The following is a 13,694-nucleotide window of genomic DNA, read 5'->3' as shown; positions in this document are numbered from 1 at the left end:
AAAAAAAAAAAAAAAAAAAAAAAAAACAAAAAAAACACACACACACACAAAAAAAAAAAGAGGCATTTCTATTCTCCAATAGTGAACATGCAGAAAGAGAAATCAAGAAAGCTTGCCCATTTACAATAGCCACCCTCCATAAAAAAAACTTAGGAATAGAGGTAACTAAGGATGTGAAAAATCCCTATAATGAGAACTACAAACCACTGTTGAGACAAATTAAAGAGGACACAAGAAGATGGAAAGATATCCCATGCTGTTGAATTGAAAGAATCAACATTGTGAAAATGTCCATACTACCCAAAGTGATATACAAATTCAATGCAATCCCCATCAAAATTCCAATGACATTTTTCTCAGAAATGGAAAAAACTATCCAGACATTTATATGGAATAACAAAAGACCACACATAGCCAAAGTAATAGTGAGCAAAAAAAAAAAAATAAAGCTGGAGGCATAATACTACCTGACTTTAAACTATACTACAAAGCTATAATAACCGAAACAGCCTAGTAGTGCCATAAAAACAGACACACTGACCAATGGAACAGAATAGAGAATCCAGAAATCCACCCACACACCTACAGCCATCTGATCTTTGACAAAGGCACCAAGTGTATACACTGGGGAAGAGACTGCCTCTTCAGCCAATGGTGCTGGGATAATTGGATATCCATAAGCAGGAGAATGAAACTAGACCCATACCTCTCACCAGATACCAAAATCAACTCAAAATGGATTAAAGAATTAAATATACACCCTGAAACAATAAAACTTCTTAAAGAAAACAGGAGAAACACTCCAGGAAGTGGGACTGGGCACAGACTTCATGAATATGACCCCAAAAGCATGGGTAACCAAAGGAAAAATAAACAAATGGGATCATATCAAGCTAAAAAAGCTTCTGCACATCAAAAGAAACAATTAACAGAGGTAAAAGACAACCAACAGAGTGGAAGAATATATCTGCAAAATATACATTTGACAAAGGATTAATATCCAGAACATACAAGGAACTCAAACAACTTTACAGCAAAAAACAAGTAACCCAATTAAAAAATGGGCAAAGGACCTAAAAAGGCAAAGGACCTCAAAGGAAGTTATACGAATGGCCAACAGATANATATCCAGAACATACAAGGAACTCAAACAACTTTACAGCAAAAAACAAGTAACCCAATTAAAAAATGGGCAAAGGACCTAAAAAGGCAAAGGACCTCAAAGGAAGTTATACGAATGGCCAACAGATACATGAAAAAATGTTCAACATCACTCAGCATTCAGGAAATGCAAATCAAAACCACTTTGAGATACCATCTCGCACCAGTTAGAATGGCTAATTTCCAAAAGACTGTGAATGTTAAATGCTGGCGAGGTTGCGGAGAAAAAGGAACTCTCATACACTGTTGGTGGGACTACAAAATGGTGCAGTCTCTATGGAAAATGGTATGGAGGTTCCTCAAACAATTGCAGATAGATCTACCGTATGACCCAGCTATCCCACTGCTGTGAATATACCCAGAGGAATAGAAATCATCAAGTCAAAGATATACCTGTTCTCCAATGTTCACTGCAGCACTATTTACAATAGCTAAGATTTGGAACCAGCCCAAATGTCCATCATCAGATGAGTGGATATGGAAAACGTGGTATATCTACACAATGGAATACTACTCTGCTATAAAAAAGAATGAAATACTGCCATTTGCAACAACATGGATGGACCTAGAGAAAATTATATTAAGTGAAACCAGTCAGGCACAGAAAGAGAAATACCACATGGTCTCACTTATTTGTAGGTGCTAAAAATAAATAAATAAATACACAAATAAACTGGGTGGGGGAGGAGAGAAGACACAACAATCACGATTCCTTGAAGTTGTTATGACAAGTAAACAGATATGAGGTAGCTGGGAGGGAGGAGAGAGACAGAGGGCTGAGGGAGGTTCCGGTAATGGGCCACAATAATCAACCAGATTGTATATTGATAAAATTAAATTAAATTAAAAAAATGTAATAAAATAAAAAATAAAGACGTTCATACAATTATGAAAAAAATAAAATAAAATAATATTTGAAAGGAATGTACTCTTGAAGAAAAAAATTAAAAATTTATCCACTCAGCAGCCTGTTTCTATCAGAGTAGTAAAATAATCTTTGAACTTATGTACAATTATAGGAATCAAAATAATAATACATATTCAAATATGTATATTTAGGATAATATATATCCTAAATTTTTAGGTCCTATTATTTATTTTTCCGTTAATTATATGAAAACATAAAAGATCCTAATCTCTTATCTCTGATGGGTTTTACTGTTTAAGTGAACCTTTAAAAGGTCAGATAAAACCAGTGGTTTTCAAAGTGTGCTCTGCAGACCTCTGGGAATCCACAAGCCCATTTAAGGAGATCTGTGAGGTCAAAGCAATAACAACACTAAGATATAATTTACTTGCTGTTTTCACTGTGTTGACATTTTCACTGATAGTGCAAAAGCAATGATGGGTAAGGGCAGATGGCCCCTTGACAAAAATCATGGGAAGTAGCACCCAACTACTAGTAATTATTGTAGTCATCACTACTATGCACTCACAGTACAAAAGCCACTTGCACTTAAGAATGTCCTTGATGAAGTAGTAAAAATTACTAATTTTATTATATCTTGAATTTTAAGTACTCATCCTTTTAGTTCTCTATAGGATAAAATGGGAAGTATGCATGGCACTCACAGTACAAAAGCCACTTGCACTTAAGAATGTCCTTGATGAAGTAGTAAAAATTACTGATTTTATTATATCTTGAATTTTAAGTACTCATCCTTTTAGTTCTCTATAGGATAAAATGGGAAGTATGCATGAAGCACTTACACCACATACTAGTAAGTACAATGATTGTTTTGAGGAAAAACACTTGTGTAACAAATTGAGTTTGTGCAAAGCCTCATTTGTCATGAAACACCATTTTTACTAGAAAGAACAACTGACAAAGTACGTTTTTTCAGACCTGGGAACCTGTCATACATTGTCCCAAAAAGGAACAAAGTGAGTCTGTCACTTCAAGAAGAGTAACTCACAGTGTTAGACCGACAAATTAAAGTTTTCTGAAAATGAAACCATAACTCCTAACCAATGATTTAGAATGTGATATTAAGAGGCTGATTTGATAGTTGATATAATAACATGATTATAACAAGTCATAAAACATTTTCTTGATAGTTAACTTACAAAGAGAATTCTGTTTTACTAATTTCAGTTGTGATGTAGTCAATTTTTCTTCTCGCTGGTTTTTATTCTCTTCATCACCCTCCTCATCTTGCACTACAAAATCATCAATAATATAATCACCTCCATCTTCATCATAACCATAATCATTCTCCTCATCCTCCTCTTCCTCATCATCTTCATCACTGCTTGGGCAGGATTCCTTTTCAGAATCCTAATTAAATTAAAATAATGCTTCAGTAAGCTTTGCCTTTAAAATAATCAGGATGGATAGGAAATTAAAAGATTAAATCTGAGAGCAAAACAAATGATACATAGAAATTAACTTCACCTATTAAGGTTAAAAATAATGTTGCAATGTTAAATGCTGACCTTTTGAAATTAGGAAGAATATATCCTGGTTAAGTAATATAAACTGTTTAAAATGGCCATTAATAAGTTAAAAACAGGAAAGACCATAAAAAGCAACAACAAATAGACTTTCAATTTTAAAAAGTGATGGACTGAGCCTCATGATGAAACAATATATTAGATACAAAAGTGCAATCAAACATGTTCAAGGATACTCAAATTACTAAGAAATAGGAGACTCAGCATTTTAATAAAAATTAGATACTTCAAGTAAAAATTTTAAAACAATAACAAAACCAACAAAATATAACACACCTCAAAATCTCTACCACTATTGCTTCTCTGACGAGATCTTTGTTTTGAGAGTTCTTTCAGTTTCTGGAGTTGTTCTTGCTTTCGTGCAGCTAATGTTTTTTCAGGGTTTTCTTGCTCCATTTCCACTGAAGAACATTCATCCTCAACTACTCTACGCGGATGTTTAACACCTACTTTTCTAACTAGTATATCACTGTCATCACTCTCATCACTGTCATACATCACAGAGGATATCCTTTTTCTTTTCCCTCGCTTGATGTGTTCTTCTTCTAAATCCTCCTCTATTACTTGTCCAGTGTGTTTGTTGAGATCATCCTCCTCTTGACTTGGATGCTTTTCATGGTCTGTTAAGTCAATACTGCTATGTTTGTTTTTGTTCAATTCTTCTTCATATGTTGAACTGTTGCCAATGCTAATGAGATGCTTACCGTTATTTCTTTCACTTTCAACTTTAATTAATTTAAGGTCTCTTTCATTTTCTGGTATTTTATTACTCTCAAGACCCTTGTTACTATCAAGCTCTTCATTACTACCAACACTTTCATTATCAACACTTTCATCATTATCAAGCTCTTCATCACTATCAAGCTCTTCATCACTATCAAATAATTGTGAGATACTATTTCTTTTAGTCCGCCTCCAATCAACTCGAGATTTCTGCTCAGGCACTTGAGTTTTAGAATTGTTCCTTGTTCCATGTCTTCTAACATGTACCATTTTCACTCAAGCTTCTACAAAATAAAGTTATTAGGAATATAACAATGATAATCAAATCACAGCAATGAATGCATATATTGTATAAACTATATTTATTTGGCTTTACTAAATGGTCTGTAATGGCAAAATCACATGAAATATCTGAGTGAAGATGACAGAACAGTCATTCAACTAATAATTTATTGAACATCTGTGAAATAATTAAGTGAACATCTATTCTGAATTATGCTATATGTTGGGCTGAAAGGGACACACAGAAATAAAAATCATGGCCCTGTCCTTCAGAAGATTATTATCTATATGTAGAACTAAAACATACAAACATATAAGAAAAATCCAAGGTAGCATTTGTTTAGTATCAAATGACTAATAAAAATAACTGTAATAGAAGTGTAAAGATGCAGGAAGATCAGTAGGGCAAATGTTTCACTGAAGATTGTCTTCAACAGAAGTGATCTGATATAGTTCTGAAGGACTGGTTATATTTGAACAGAAAGAATGAAAGAACAAGGGATTTCAAGTAGGTACAAATGGTAAGGGCAAAACTTTGGCACTGAGAAAGAACCAAAGTATGGTTACGCTCAGTAAATAAATGTGACTAAAAAGGTGTGCGGAAAAAAAAAAAGCTTTATGCTAAAAAAAGGAGAAAAGGATGGAAAAGTAGGATGGGATTACCAGAATGAATCATTCCGTAGGCAAAGAATTCTGACCAGAGAAATGACATGAATTATAATATAAAGAATCAACCAATTGACATGAATAAGGTTATAAAATAGTAATTGACATAAATAAGATAGTAGTGAAAAATTGAGAGATAACCTATCTAATAAGTTTGTAGCCTCTATATACCTTAGTAAAATGGTGATGGCTTAAACCACCCAAAATTAAAGATACAATGTAATCTAATAGAAAACTTACTAAAAATTCAATAATGTAGTCAGGTAAAAAAAACTAAAAAGTTTCATAGAGAAGCAGAGCATGGTATTGGGAAGGAAAACAAAACCTGCCAGTTTCTGATTAAGAAAAGGGTGAATTCCAATAAAATTATCACAAGCATATATTAAATGAACAATTATTGACAGGTAAGACAACTAGAAAAACAGTAATACATATGTACTTATGTGGTTGCTAAGGAATAGAAATATGATCACATATAATGAGCCTGACCTCATAACACATGTATAAGAGCTTAAATATTCAATTGAGTGCTATCCCCTTCAAAGACATCATCTCATAAAGCTGATTATTCCAATATTTCTACCATAGCACAGAATATTCCAGGGGCTTTTCTATAAATCATAGTATCAAAAAAGCAAAAACAAAAATCTAAAAATATTAAAACAATCACATTTCATTTTTTTATCCCAAAGAGTGGCTGCAACACCCACATCATGATTCACTTGTCTCAGTTATAAAGGACTGCTAGTAGCTTCCAGAAATGAAATCCAAATCTGCAAGGTAAAGATTAATTATCATTAAACATACTCAAAAAGTGTGCTGTAAGCTCTGAAGGTAATTCCAAAAAGGCAATGCCAACAAAGTTTTCAAGCAATGACATAATTACTTGACCAAGTTTATAGCTTTCCAAGATGATTACTTTTTTTCTTAGGGTATGGGGGGTGGAGAGGATACCACTCATTTGATTATACAAATTCTGGTATATTTACAAGGCAATGCAACTACCTCTATAACGGTAATGCCTCATATAAAATCAGAACAACAGGGGTTCCTATGATTATACAACAGAAATTATCTTTATAGTATAGGCTGAAATACAACCTTATGATAGTAACTGCTACAAGATATAATCAGCATCGTAATAGCAATCTAACAAATCCTAGCCAATATACCAAACAGTCTGCTACTTGAAATTATACTTGGGTTACATTTTACAGAAGGCTGATATTAAAATCAGCAAAGATGAAGACTGTGTGTGGTCAAAATTACCCTTTTAAAAAATCCCTATATTACTGTTCTAAGTATGGTTTTGTGTATACAGTATTGCTGTATGATATGTCCACCCAGTTTCTCCTCCAGGTTATAAACAGATTATTGTTTGCTTAAGCAACAAATTAACTAGGCAGCTTATATTTTGAAGCCGTATAGTACAAAGAAGTATTTTAAAGCACATATAGTTAAATTTGCATAAGCCAATAGTATATATGTGTATGTGCATTACACTGTAATAAGAAAGTAAGGCTTTCTAGTAAACTTGTTTGAATTGGAAGAAGTGAAAAAACATTTTTGAAAACAAATGACAAATATGGTTCAGGAAGGTACACTAAAGCAAACATGGACAGTAAGAAACATTAAAGTGAAAGATGATTCTTTATTAATAATAAAGCAGACTCATATAAACTAGATGATTATCTTACAAAACTATAACATGCTGGAAAGACAGTAATATAGAAACAGGTGATTCCTATGGCAATGGTAGAAAAGACTGAGAATGTCACACTATTAAAAAGACCTATGACTCCACACAGTTAAGCTATAAAACACCTATATTTATATTATTTCAGTGCATTTGCATATTTATTTTAAAATCCTGACAATGATCCTAGGAGGAAGATATTATTTATCTTCATTTACAAATATCAAAGCCAAGGACATAGAGTTTAAATGACTTACCGAAGATCACACAGCTTGTTAGTGACAGAGCAGGGATAGGAAACCAGGTCTCCTGATTCCCCATCCAGTGCTACACAATGACTGCTGTCAATGTCATATTTGTACAAGGTAGTAAAAATTAAACCTTTAAAAAGTTGTCATTATCTTCTCTCTCATTCATGCTAAATTTTAGTTTCAGAAAATAACAATCAAAATGGTTTAAATTGGAGTTTACATACATGCTTTTTTATCATGTAACTGAATTTTAGTGCATTCTTCTCTCTCATTCATGCTAAATTTTAGTTTCAGAAAATAACAATCAAAATGGTTTAAATTAGAGTTTACATACATGCTTTTTTATCATGTAACTGAATTTTAGTGCATACAACTTAGGCCAGAAAGTTCTGAAAATCATTTATCCACTAGGCAATAAAAGAATGTGCAAGAGATGAAAATTAGAGACTTTCCTCTACCATTTTATTGATGACACTGATCATAAAACTTAAGGAGTTCCTAATGATCCCAAAAGTAAAAATTTCTAAGAAAGGAAGTCTCTGATGAGAAGAATATTTATTTTGGAAAACTGCAGAATGTGAACGCTTGAGGAGGCATATTTTATTTCAAAAAAACCCAATAAGGTTTCATTTGGCCAACTGCCAAATTGCCAGGGTCTCTCTCATGTTTCAAAATTGTCATTTATATCAATAAGGTAAAAAATTCTGTTATTGAAAAAGACAATTTGAATATGTTTGGCTCCTCTTTTAAAATTGTGGATCTCTTTACTATATTAGCTGGAAAGGGAAGAATGATGACAGAGGGAAAAGGTGAGTGAACGTGGAGAAAGAAATGAGAAGGTAAAGCTGGGCTGATGGGTAAGACATCTCTTGGTCTTAGAATTCACTCAAAAAAGAATCTATGCAAATGGATGTAATTTCTGTATATGCTGAATATACATTCGATTTCTTGAAATGAGAATTTTATCAAGCTTCTATAATATCTTACCTTTAGGCAAAGAGAAAACAAAGAGACTCCAAACAGAAAGCATAAATAAGTGAAGAACATCAATACTATCACATCTTTGTGCTTTGTGGTTAATATCGTATAAGATGCACATACATAGCTATGCTGTCTGCCAAAGAATATAAATTACGGGAAATAATCCATACTGCTTGTGTTCTTTCTCTAACTGAGTAATTCCACACCTAAAAGAAAGTCCCTTGGTCATGCCACTTGGATTTCTTGGTTAATTCATACTTAAAAGATTCATTCTAGAAATCACCTATTTGCTGTGGTAATTTATACTTTTAAGATTTGAAGGGCAATGGATCCCCAGGCCATTATTTGAAATTCCACCAGAAGGGATGCATTCTTATTTGAAAAACATCACCCCTCCTTGATGTCTTCTTTTATATGGCAGTTTGGAGAGGAAACATCAATAAACCCAAGAAATAATTATTGAATGCCTACCAAAATGCCAGCACATGCTTGGAGCTGTGGTGCTACTAGACGAAATAAACACAATATCTGCTCCCAAGGAGCTCACAATCTGATGAAATTACTAGGGACACCAAAAAAAAAGCCAGCATAATACATGATTTGAGGAATGCAGTCTATGATTCTGAGTAAGTTCTTATCACATGCTGTGAATAAATGCATCATTGTCCTTCCACTGGCTGGAAAAGAGTACAGTACAACACGACAGAAATAATCGGAAAACAAGAAACGGAGAGAGGAAAGCCAACTCCCCCCACTTAGAATCATGGTCCAATAATCCACAATTCGCAGAGTGGATCCTGCCAGTTTGGTATCCGGGATAACTATATAATCCATTAAAATCTGTAATACTGAAGGTGGTACGCTAAATCCAACAGGGTGAGTGGCAGACGGAGGAACAGCTCCTCTCGGGAGTTAACACCAGTGGCATTCTCATGATTACAAACCTGGTTCTTTGGCGGAACGCGGGCACCCAGCAGCCAGACCGCCCACTCGCCCGTCACTCTGCCTCCAGGAGGGACGGGCACCGTGGCTAGGAAACGGGACCCTCAGACGGAGCTTCGCGATGACGTGCGTGGGACGACAGAAACCCCCGGATCCCAAAGGGGCTCAGCATCCAGAAAACAAACAAGGTCTGGAAAGGCCAGAAACCCGAGAAATCATCAATCGAGCTCCCCGCTTCAGTTCCGAGCACCTCCCCAGGGCGGAAATAACGGGCACTGCACCTACTGCAGCTCGGCTGAGGAGGAGGGTAAGTGGAGGAAAGGGCTGAAGGGCGCCGTCCTATCCATCCCGAGAGCGCCCGCGGGAATTTTTCTCTTGGCCAACCAGGAGGAGTGACTTCCCCCGCCCCTGTACTAAACCATAAGCAGCGAGAGCGAGAGCTAGTCCCCGCTGGGGGCTAGGCCGCGCCGCCTCTCACTCTCACCTTTCACAGCGCCTCCGCCTCTGCCTCTGCCTCCGTCTCCGCCTCCACCCCGGGCACCCGCTCCAGAAAAGCGACGCTCCTCCTCCTTCCGGGAAGCAGGGGAAGTCCCGCCTCTGGGCGGGGGCAAGGGGCGGGGCGTGGCCTGGCGGCGGGAGGGGGTGTCTTCCGGGAGTGTGCGCTGGGGGAGGAGAGGCTGCCGCGCGGTAGTCAGGGAGCGGTGCGGGGTCCCGTTGCAACTGAGGTGGGGAGAAGGGCCCGGCGGGCTGTGAGGGACCGGGGAGACTGTCAGAGCTAAGCCCGGCGCGGGGAAGTGGGGCTGCGCAGCGGTAGGGCCGGGCTTCTGGGGAAAGAATCAAACGTAACTGTTCCCCCGGTGAAGGGGACCAGTCCCCGACTCCCTGGCTCTTCCGTTCTCCGCAACTTCGGGGTGTGGCAGGGTTAGTGACGAGCATTTACTCAGGATCTGTGCGTGAAGGAGGTTTGTGGCCACTGGGGTAATAAAAGACATGTGTATAATCCGGATTATCCGCGGTGACTTGGGGCCTCCAGCACTGTCGGTCTAAGTTAAAGGCCTGTTCCCTCAAACTTCCTCCTCTTTCACCTTCCTCTGCCGTCCCTTTGCCAGCCAAGCCCAGCCGGGAAGGGGGTCAGGGCCATCAGGTTGCTGGTAAGGTTGAAAGACTGACTGTGTTAAAGTGAGTCTGTGTAAAAGAAGGCAGGATTTTGTGGATTGCTACAGTGTGAGTGTGGGGAGAGTCCCCAAGCTTAAGCATGTCAGGGAAACGGAAGCGTGTGGTGTTGACTATTAAAGATAAGCTTGATATAATCAAGAAACTTGAAGACGGAGGTTCTTCCAAACAGCTGGCAGTAATTTATGGAATTGGTGAAACAACAGTTCGGGATATAAGAAAAAATAAGGAAAAGATTATAACTTATGCAAGCAGTTCTGATTCCACAAGTCTTCTGGCCAAGAGGAAATCTATGAAGCCGTCCATGTATGAGGAACTGGACAGAGCAATGCTGGAATGGTTCAACCAGCAAAGAGCAAAAGGGAATCCCATATCTGGACCAATTTGTGCAAAAAGGGCGGAATTCTTCTTTTATGCTTTGGGAATGGATGGTGATTTTAATCCCTCTGCTGGTTGGTTAACACGATTTAAGCAGAGGCACAGCATTAGAGAGATTAACATTAGAAATGAAAGATTAAATGGAGATGAGACTGCTGTAGAAGATTTTTGTAACAACTTTCGAGATTTTATTGAGCAAGAGAACTTGCAGCCTGAACAAATCTACAATGCAGATGAAACTGGACTCTTTTGGAAATGCCTACCTTCCAGGACTTCAGTAATCAAAGGTAAATGCACTGTCCCTGGGCACAAGTCAATTGAAGAAAGAGTAACTATCATGTGTTGTGCCAATGCCACAGGTTTACACAAACTTAAACTTTGTGTTGTGGGGAAAGCGAAGAAACCTAGCTCCTTCAAGTCAACTGACACCTTAAATCTGCCAGTCTCTTATTTCAGCCAAAAAGGAGCATGGATGGATCTTTCCATTTTCCGACAATGGTTTGATAAGATTTTTGTGCCACAAGTTCGAGAGTATTTAAGATCCAAAGGCTTGCAAGAAAAGGCTGTGCTCTTGTTGGATAATTCACCAACACATCCAAATGAAAACGTCCTGAGGTCAGATGATGGCCAAATATTTGCTAAATATTTACCACCTAATGTGGCTTCATTGATTCAGCCCTCGGATCAGGGAGTCATAGCAACAATGAAAAGAAACTACCGTGCAGGTCTTCTCCAGAATAACTTGGAAGAAGGTAATGACCTGAAATCATTCTGGAAGAAGCTAACTCTGCTGGATGCACTTTATGAAATAGCAATGGCATGGAACTTAGTAAAACCAATTACCATTAGCAGAGCATGGAAGAAGATTCTCCCTTCCATAGAGGAGAAAGAAGGCTTGGATTTTGATGAAGAAGATATTTCTGTGGCTACTGTGGCCACCATTTTACAACACACCAAAGGATTGGAAAATGTGACTATGGAGAACATTGAAAAATGGCTTCAAGTAGACAGTACTGAACCAGGCTATGAAGTATTAACTGACAGTGAAATCATCAGACGAGCCCAAGGCCAGACAGATGAATCCAGTGAAAATGAGGAGGAAGAAATAGAACTGATTCCAGAGAAACATATTAATCATGTAACTGCTCTCCAGTGGACTGAAAATTTATTGGAATATCTAGAACAACAAGGTGATATGATTTTACCTGATAGACTGGTTATACGTAAACTTCGAGCCACCATCAGAAATAAACAGAAGATGACAGACTCAAGTCACTAATGGAATTTCAGTTTTATCATTGTTTTGATAATTGTTTGTGACACTTAACCTCTTTGCAATATGTTTTAATTTCTTTTTGTTCTGATTTAGACACAGTCCTGTGAAATGCAGATATAAAAATGTATTTGAGGATTATGTGTTTTCATCATGTGTGTCACTTGTCCTTTTATTTGTGCAGATAATCAGAAGCTGATTCTGTATAGATGTAAATTATATGTACACATGTATTTACTTTTGTAAATCTACAATTAGCCCTTCAGTGACAGTGGCATTACGTAAATTTTCTAGCAAAAGTTGAGTGAACAGATTGAGGACGTTTCTGAAATTGTTTGCTTAATTTGTGAGGGCTGCCACAGTAATCTTTTTTTGTGCTAACCATCTTAAATGGTTGTCTGTTTTGTATATCTATATAGGCTTGACAGGATGAGAAAGATTTATATTGTTAGATTTCAGGATTATCTATAATAATTCAAAAATGAAGTCCAATAATGATGGGGAAACGATCTATGAATTATAAAAATAACTTACAAATAATACTTCTGTACTCTTATGTATGTGTGGGTGTCAAGAGGGAAAAATTGTTCTGGAAATGAAGTAAATATAATAGAGGAGGTGGTTGCTAAATGAGTGCAAAACTTTTGGAAACCTGGTATATAAAAGGTATTCTCATCAATTTATTTGTAGGAAATGGAATTAAAAATTTTGGGAACTTTAGGTTATTTACACAAAGGGAACAAAGAGGCTTGTTTTAATTTGGCCTTTTTATTATATTATGAATTGGGTAACAGTATAGGTTTATTATTTATTCATCTAATCATAGCACAGGTTTTGTAATGTTACCTTTGATGATATGAGCTCCTGCCTTATATTTCAGAGAATATCTTGGGAATTTGAAAGTTTATAAATTTGGTTTTATTTGTTGTTTTGTACTGGATACTTAGAAATGTTATCTATAATTTTGAAAATTTTTGTCGTACCTGGTCCTTTTATTTGATATAAAATATAGAAGAAATGAAAAGAATAAAGTTTTTATTATTTTAAATAAGTCATGTTTGTATCCTGTTTTATGAAGAAAGCAGAAATAATTATGAAAAATGCCAGACACTAAGGAATTTATTGTTTGTTATTTTGACACTTGTAAAAAGGGATTCATTATTTCTCCTAAATTTAAGTCAGAATTTTGGTAAATTTTCTTAATAAACTCAATATGTTTATCAGATTATATTGAAAAGACTTTGCATATATTAATATTACTGTAATTTGTAATTGAAAAGCAAAATGTTTTGATATTATTTCATGTTTTGGCCAAAAATAAAAAAAAAAATTAGAATTGTTCTCTTAGTCATTTTTTAAAGATTTAACTTTTTCATTGAAATACTTAACATTTTATAGTGCCTTTCTTAGAATTATGAAACTTTTAAAAGACTTTTAGCTTTTCATGATTTCTGTTATCTTTCTCAATATATATGTCTATATTTTTCAAAATGCTTGCTTGTGATTAAAATGTTTAAAAATTGTGTTTATTGCATGAATTTCCTCAGTGCACAGAGGGAAAAAATATCAGAAGTTAACATACGTGTTGTATCAGATAATTCTATATCTTGCTGTAAATTAAATTCTATATAAAAGACTTTTTAAAAATGAAAATCTGTTCTAAAAAGCTTCTTGGAATTTCTATCTGTTGCTTACTGTTTTAAAAATGATCTTG

General features: G+C 36.0%; 2 protein-coding genes across 4 annotated transcripts in view; one reads left to right on the top strand and one right to left on the bottom strand.

Annotated features, from left to right (window-relative positions):
- The window catches only part of CCDC82 (coiled-coil domain containing 82), a 36,843-nt gene extending 27,173 nt beyond the window's left edge, over positions 1-9,670 (bottom strand). For 2 of the 3 annotated variants that reach the window (XM_008565889.1, XM_008565890.1), the window contains exons 1-4: positions 9,641-9,670; positions 9,159-9,346; positions 3,892-4,622; positions 3,229-3,439 (exon numbers count right to left, since the gene is read on the bottom strand). In XM_008565889.1, coding sequence (XP_008564111.1) covers positions 3,229-3,439; positions 3,892-4,608 — 928 coding nt within the window. In that variant the 5' untranslated portion in view covers positions 4,609-4,622; positions 9,159-9,346; positions 9,641-9,670. The remainder of the gene's footprint in view (positions 1-3,228; positions 3,440-3,891; positions 4,623-9,158; positions 9,347-9,640) is intronic. The other variant, XM_008565891.1, reaches the window with a different exon arrangement.
- Positions 9,671-10,030: 360 nt separating this feature from the next.
- Positions 10,031-13,316, top strand: JRKL (JRK-like). Its single transcript, XM_008565888.1, has one exon. It carries the CDS (start codon positions 10,412-10,414, stop codon positions 11,984-11,986), a length of 1,575 nt encoding a protein of 524 aa, XP_008564110.1. The 5' UTR covers positions 10,031-10,411; the 3' UTR covers positions 11,987-13,316.
- The last annotated feature ends 378 nt before the right edge of the window (positions 13,317-13,694 follow it).

The sequence above is a fragment of the Galeopterus variegatus genome, unplaced genomic scaffold (assembly GCF_000696425.1).
Source record: "Galeopterus variegatus unplaced genomic scaffold, G_variegatus-3.0.2 Scaffold211, whole genome shotgun sequence".
Lineage (NCBI taxonomy): Eukaryota > Metazoa > Chordata > Mammalia > Dermoptera > Cynocephalidae > Galeopterus > Galeopterus variegatus.
Note: the sequence above shows the minus strand (reverse complement) of the source record. Positions and strands in the feature narration are given on the sequence as shown.

Bases quoted from the DNA above. Each gene is read 5' to 3' on its own strand.
- JRKL (XM_008565888.1), top strand. From the start codon at position 10,412: ATGTCAGGGAAACGGAAGCGTGTGGTGTTGACTATTAAAGATAAGCTT.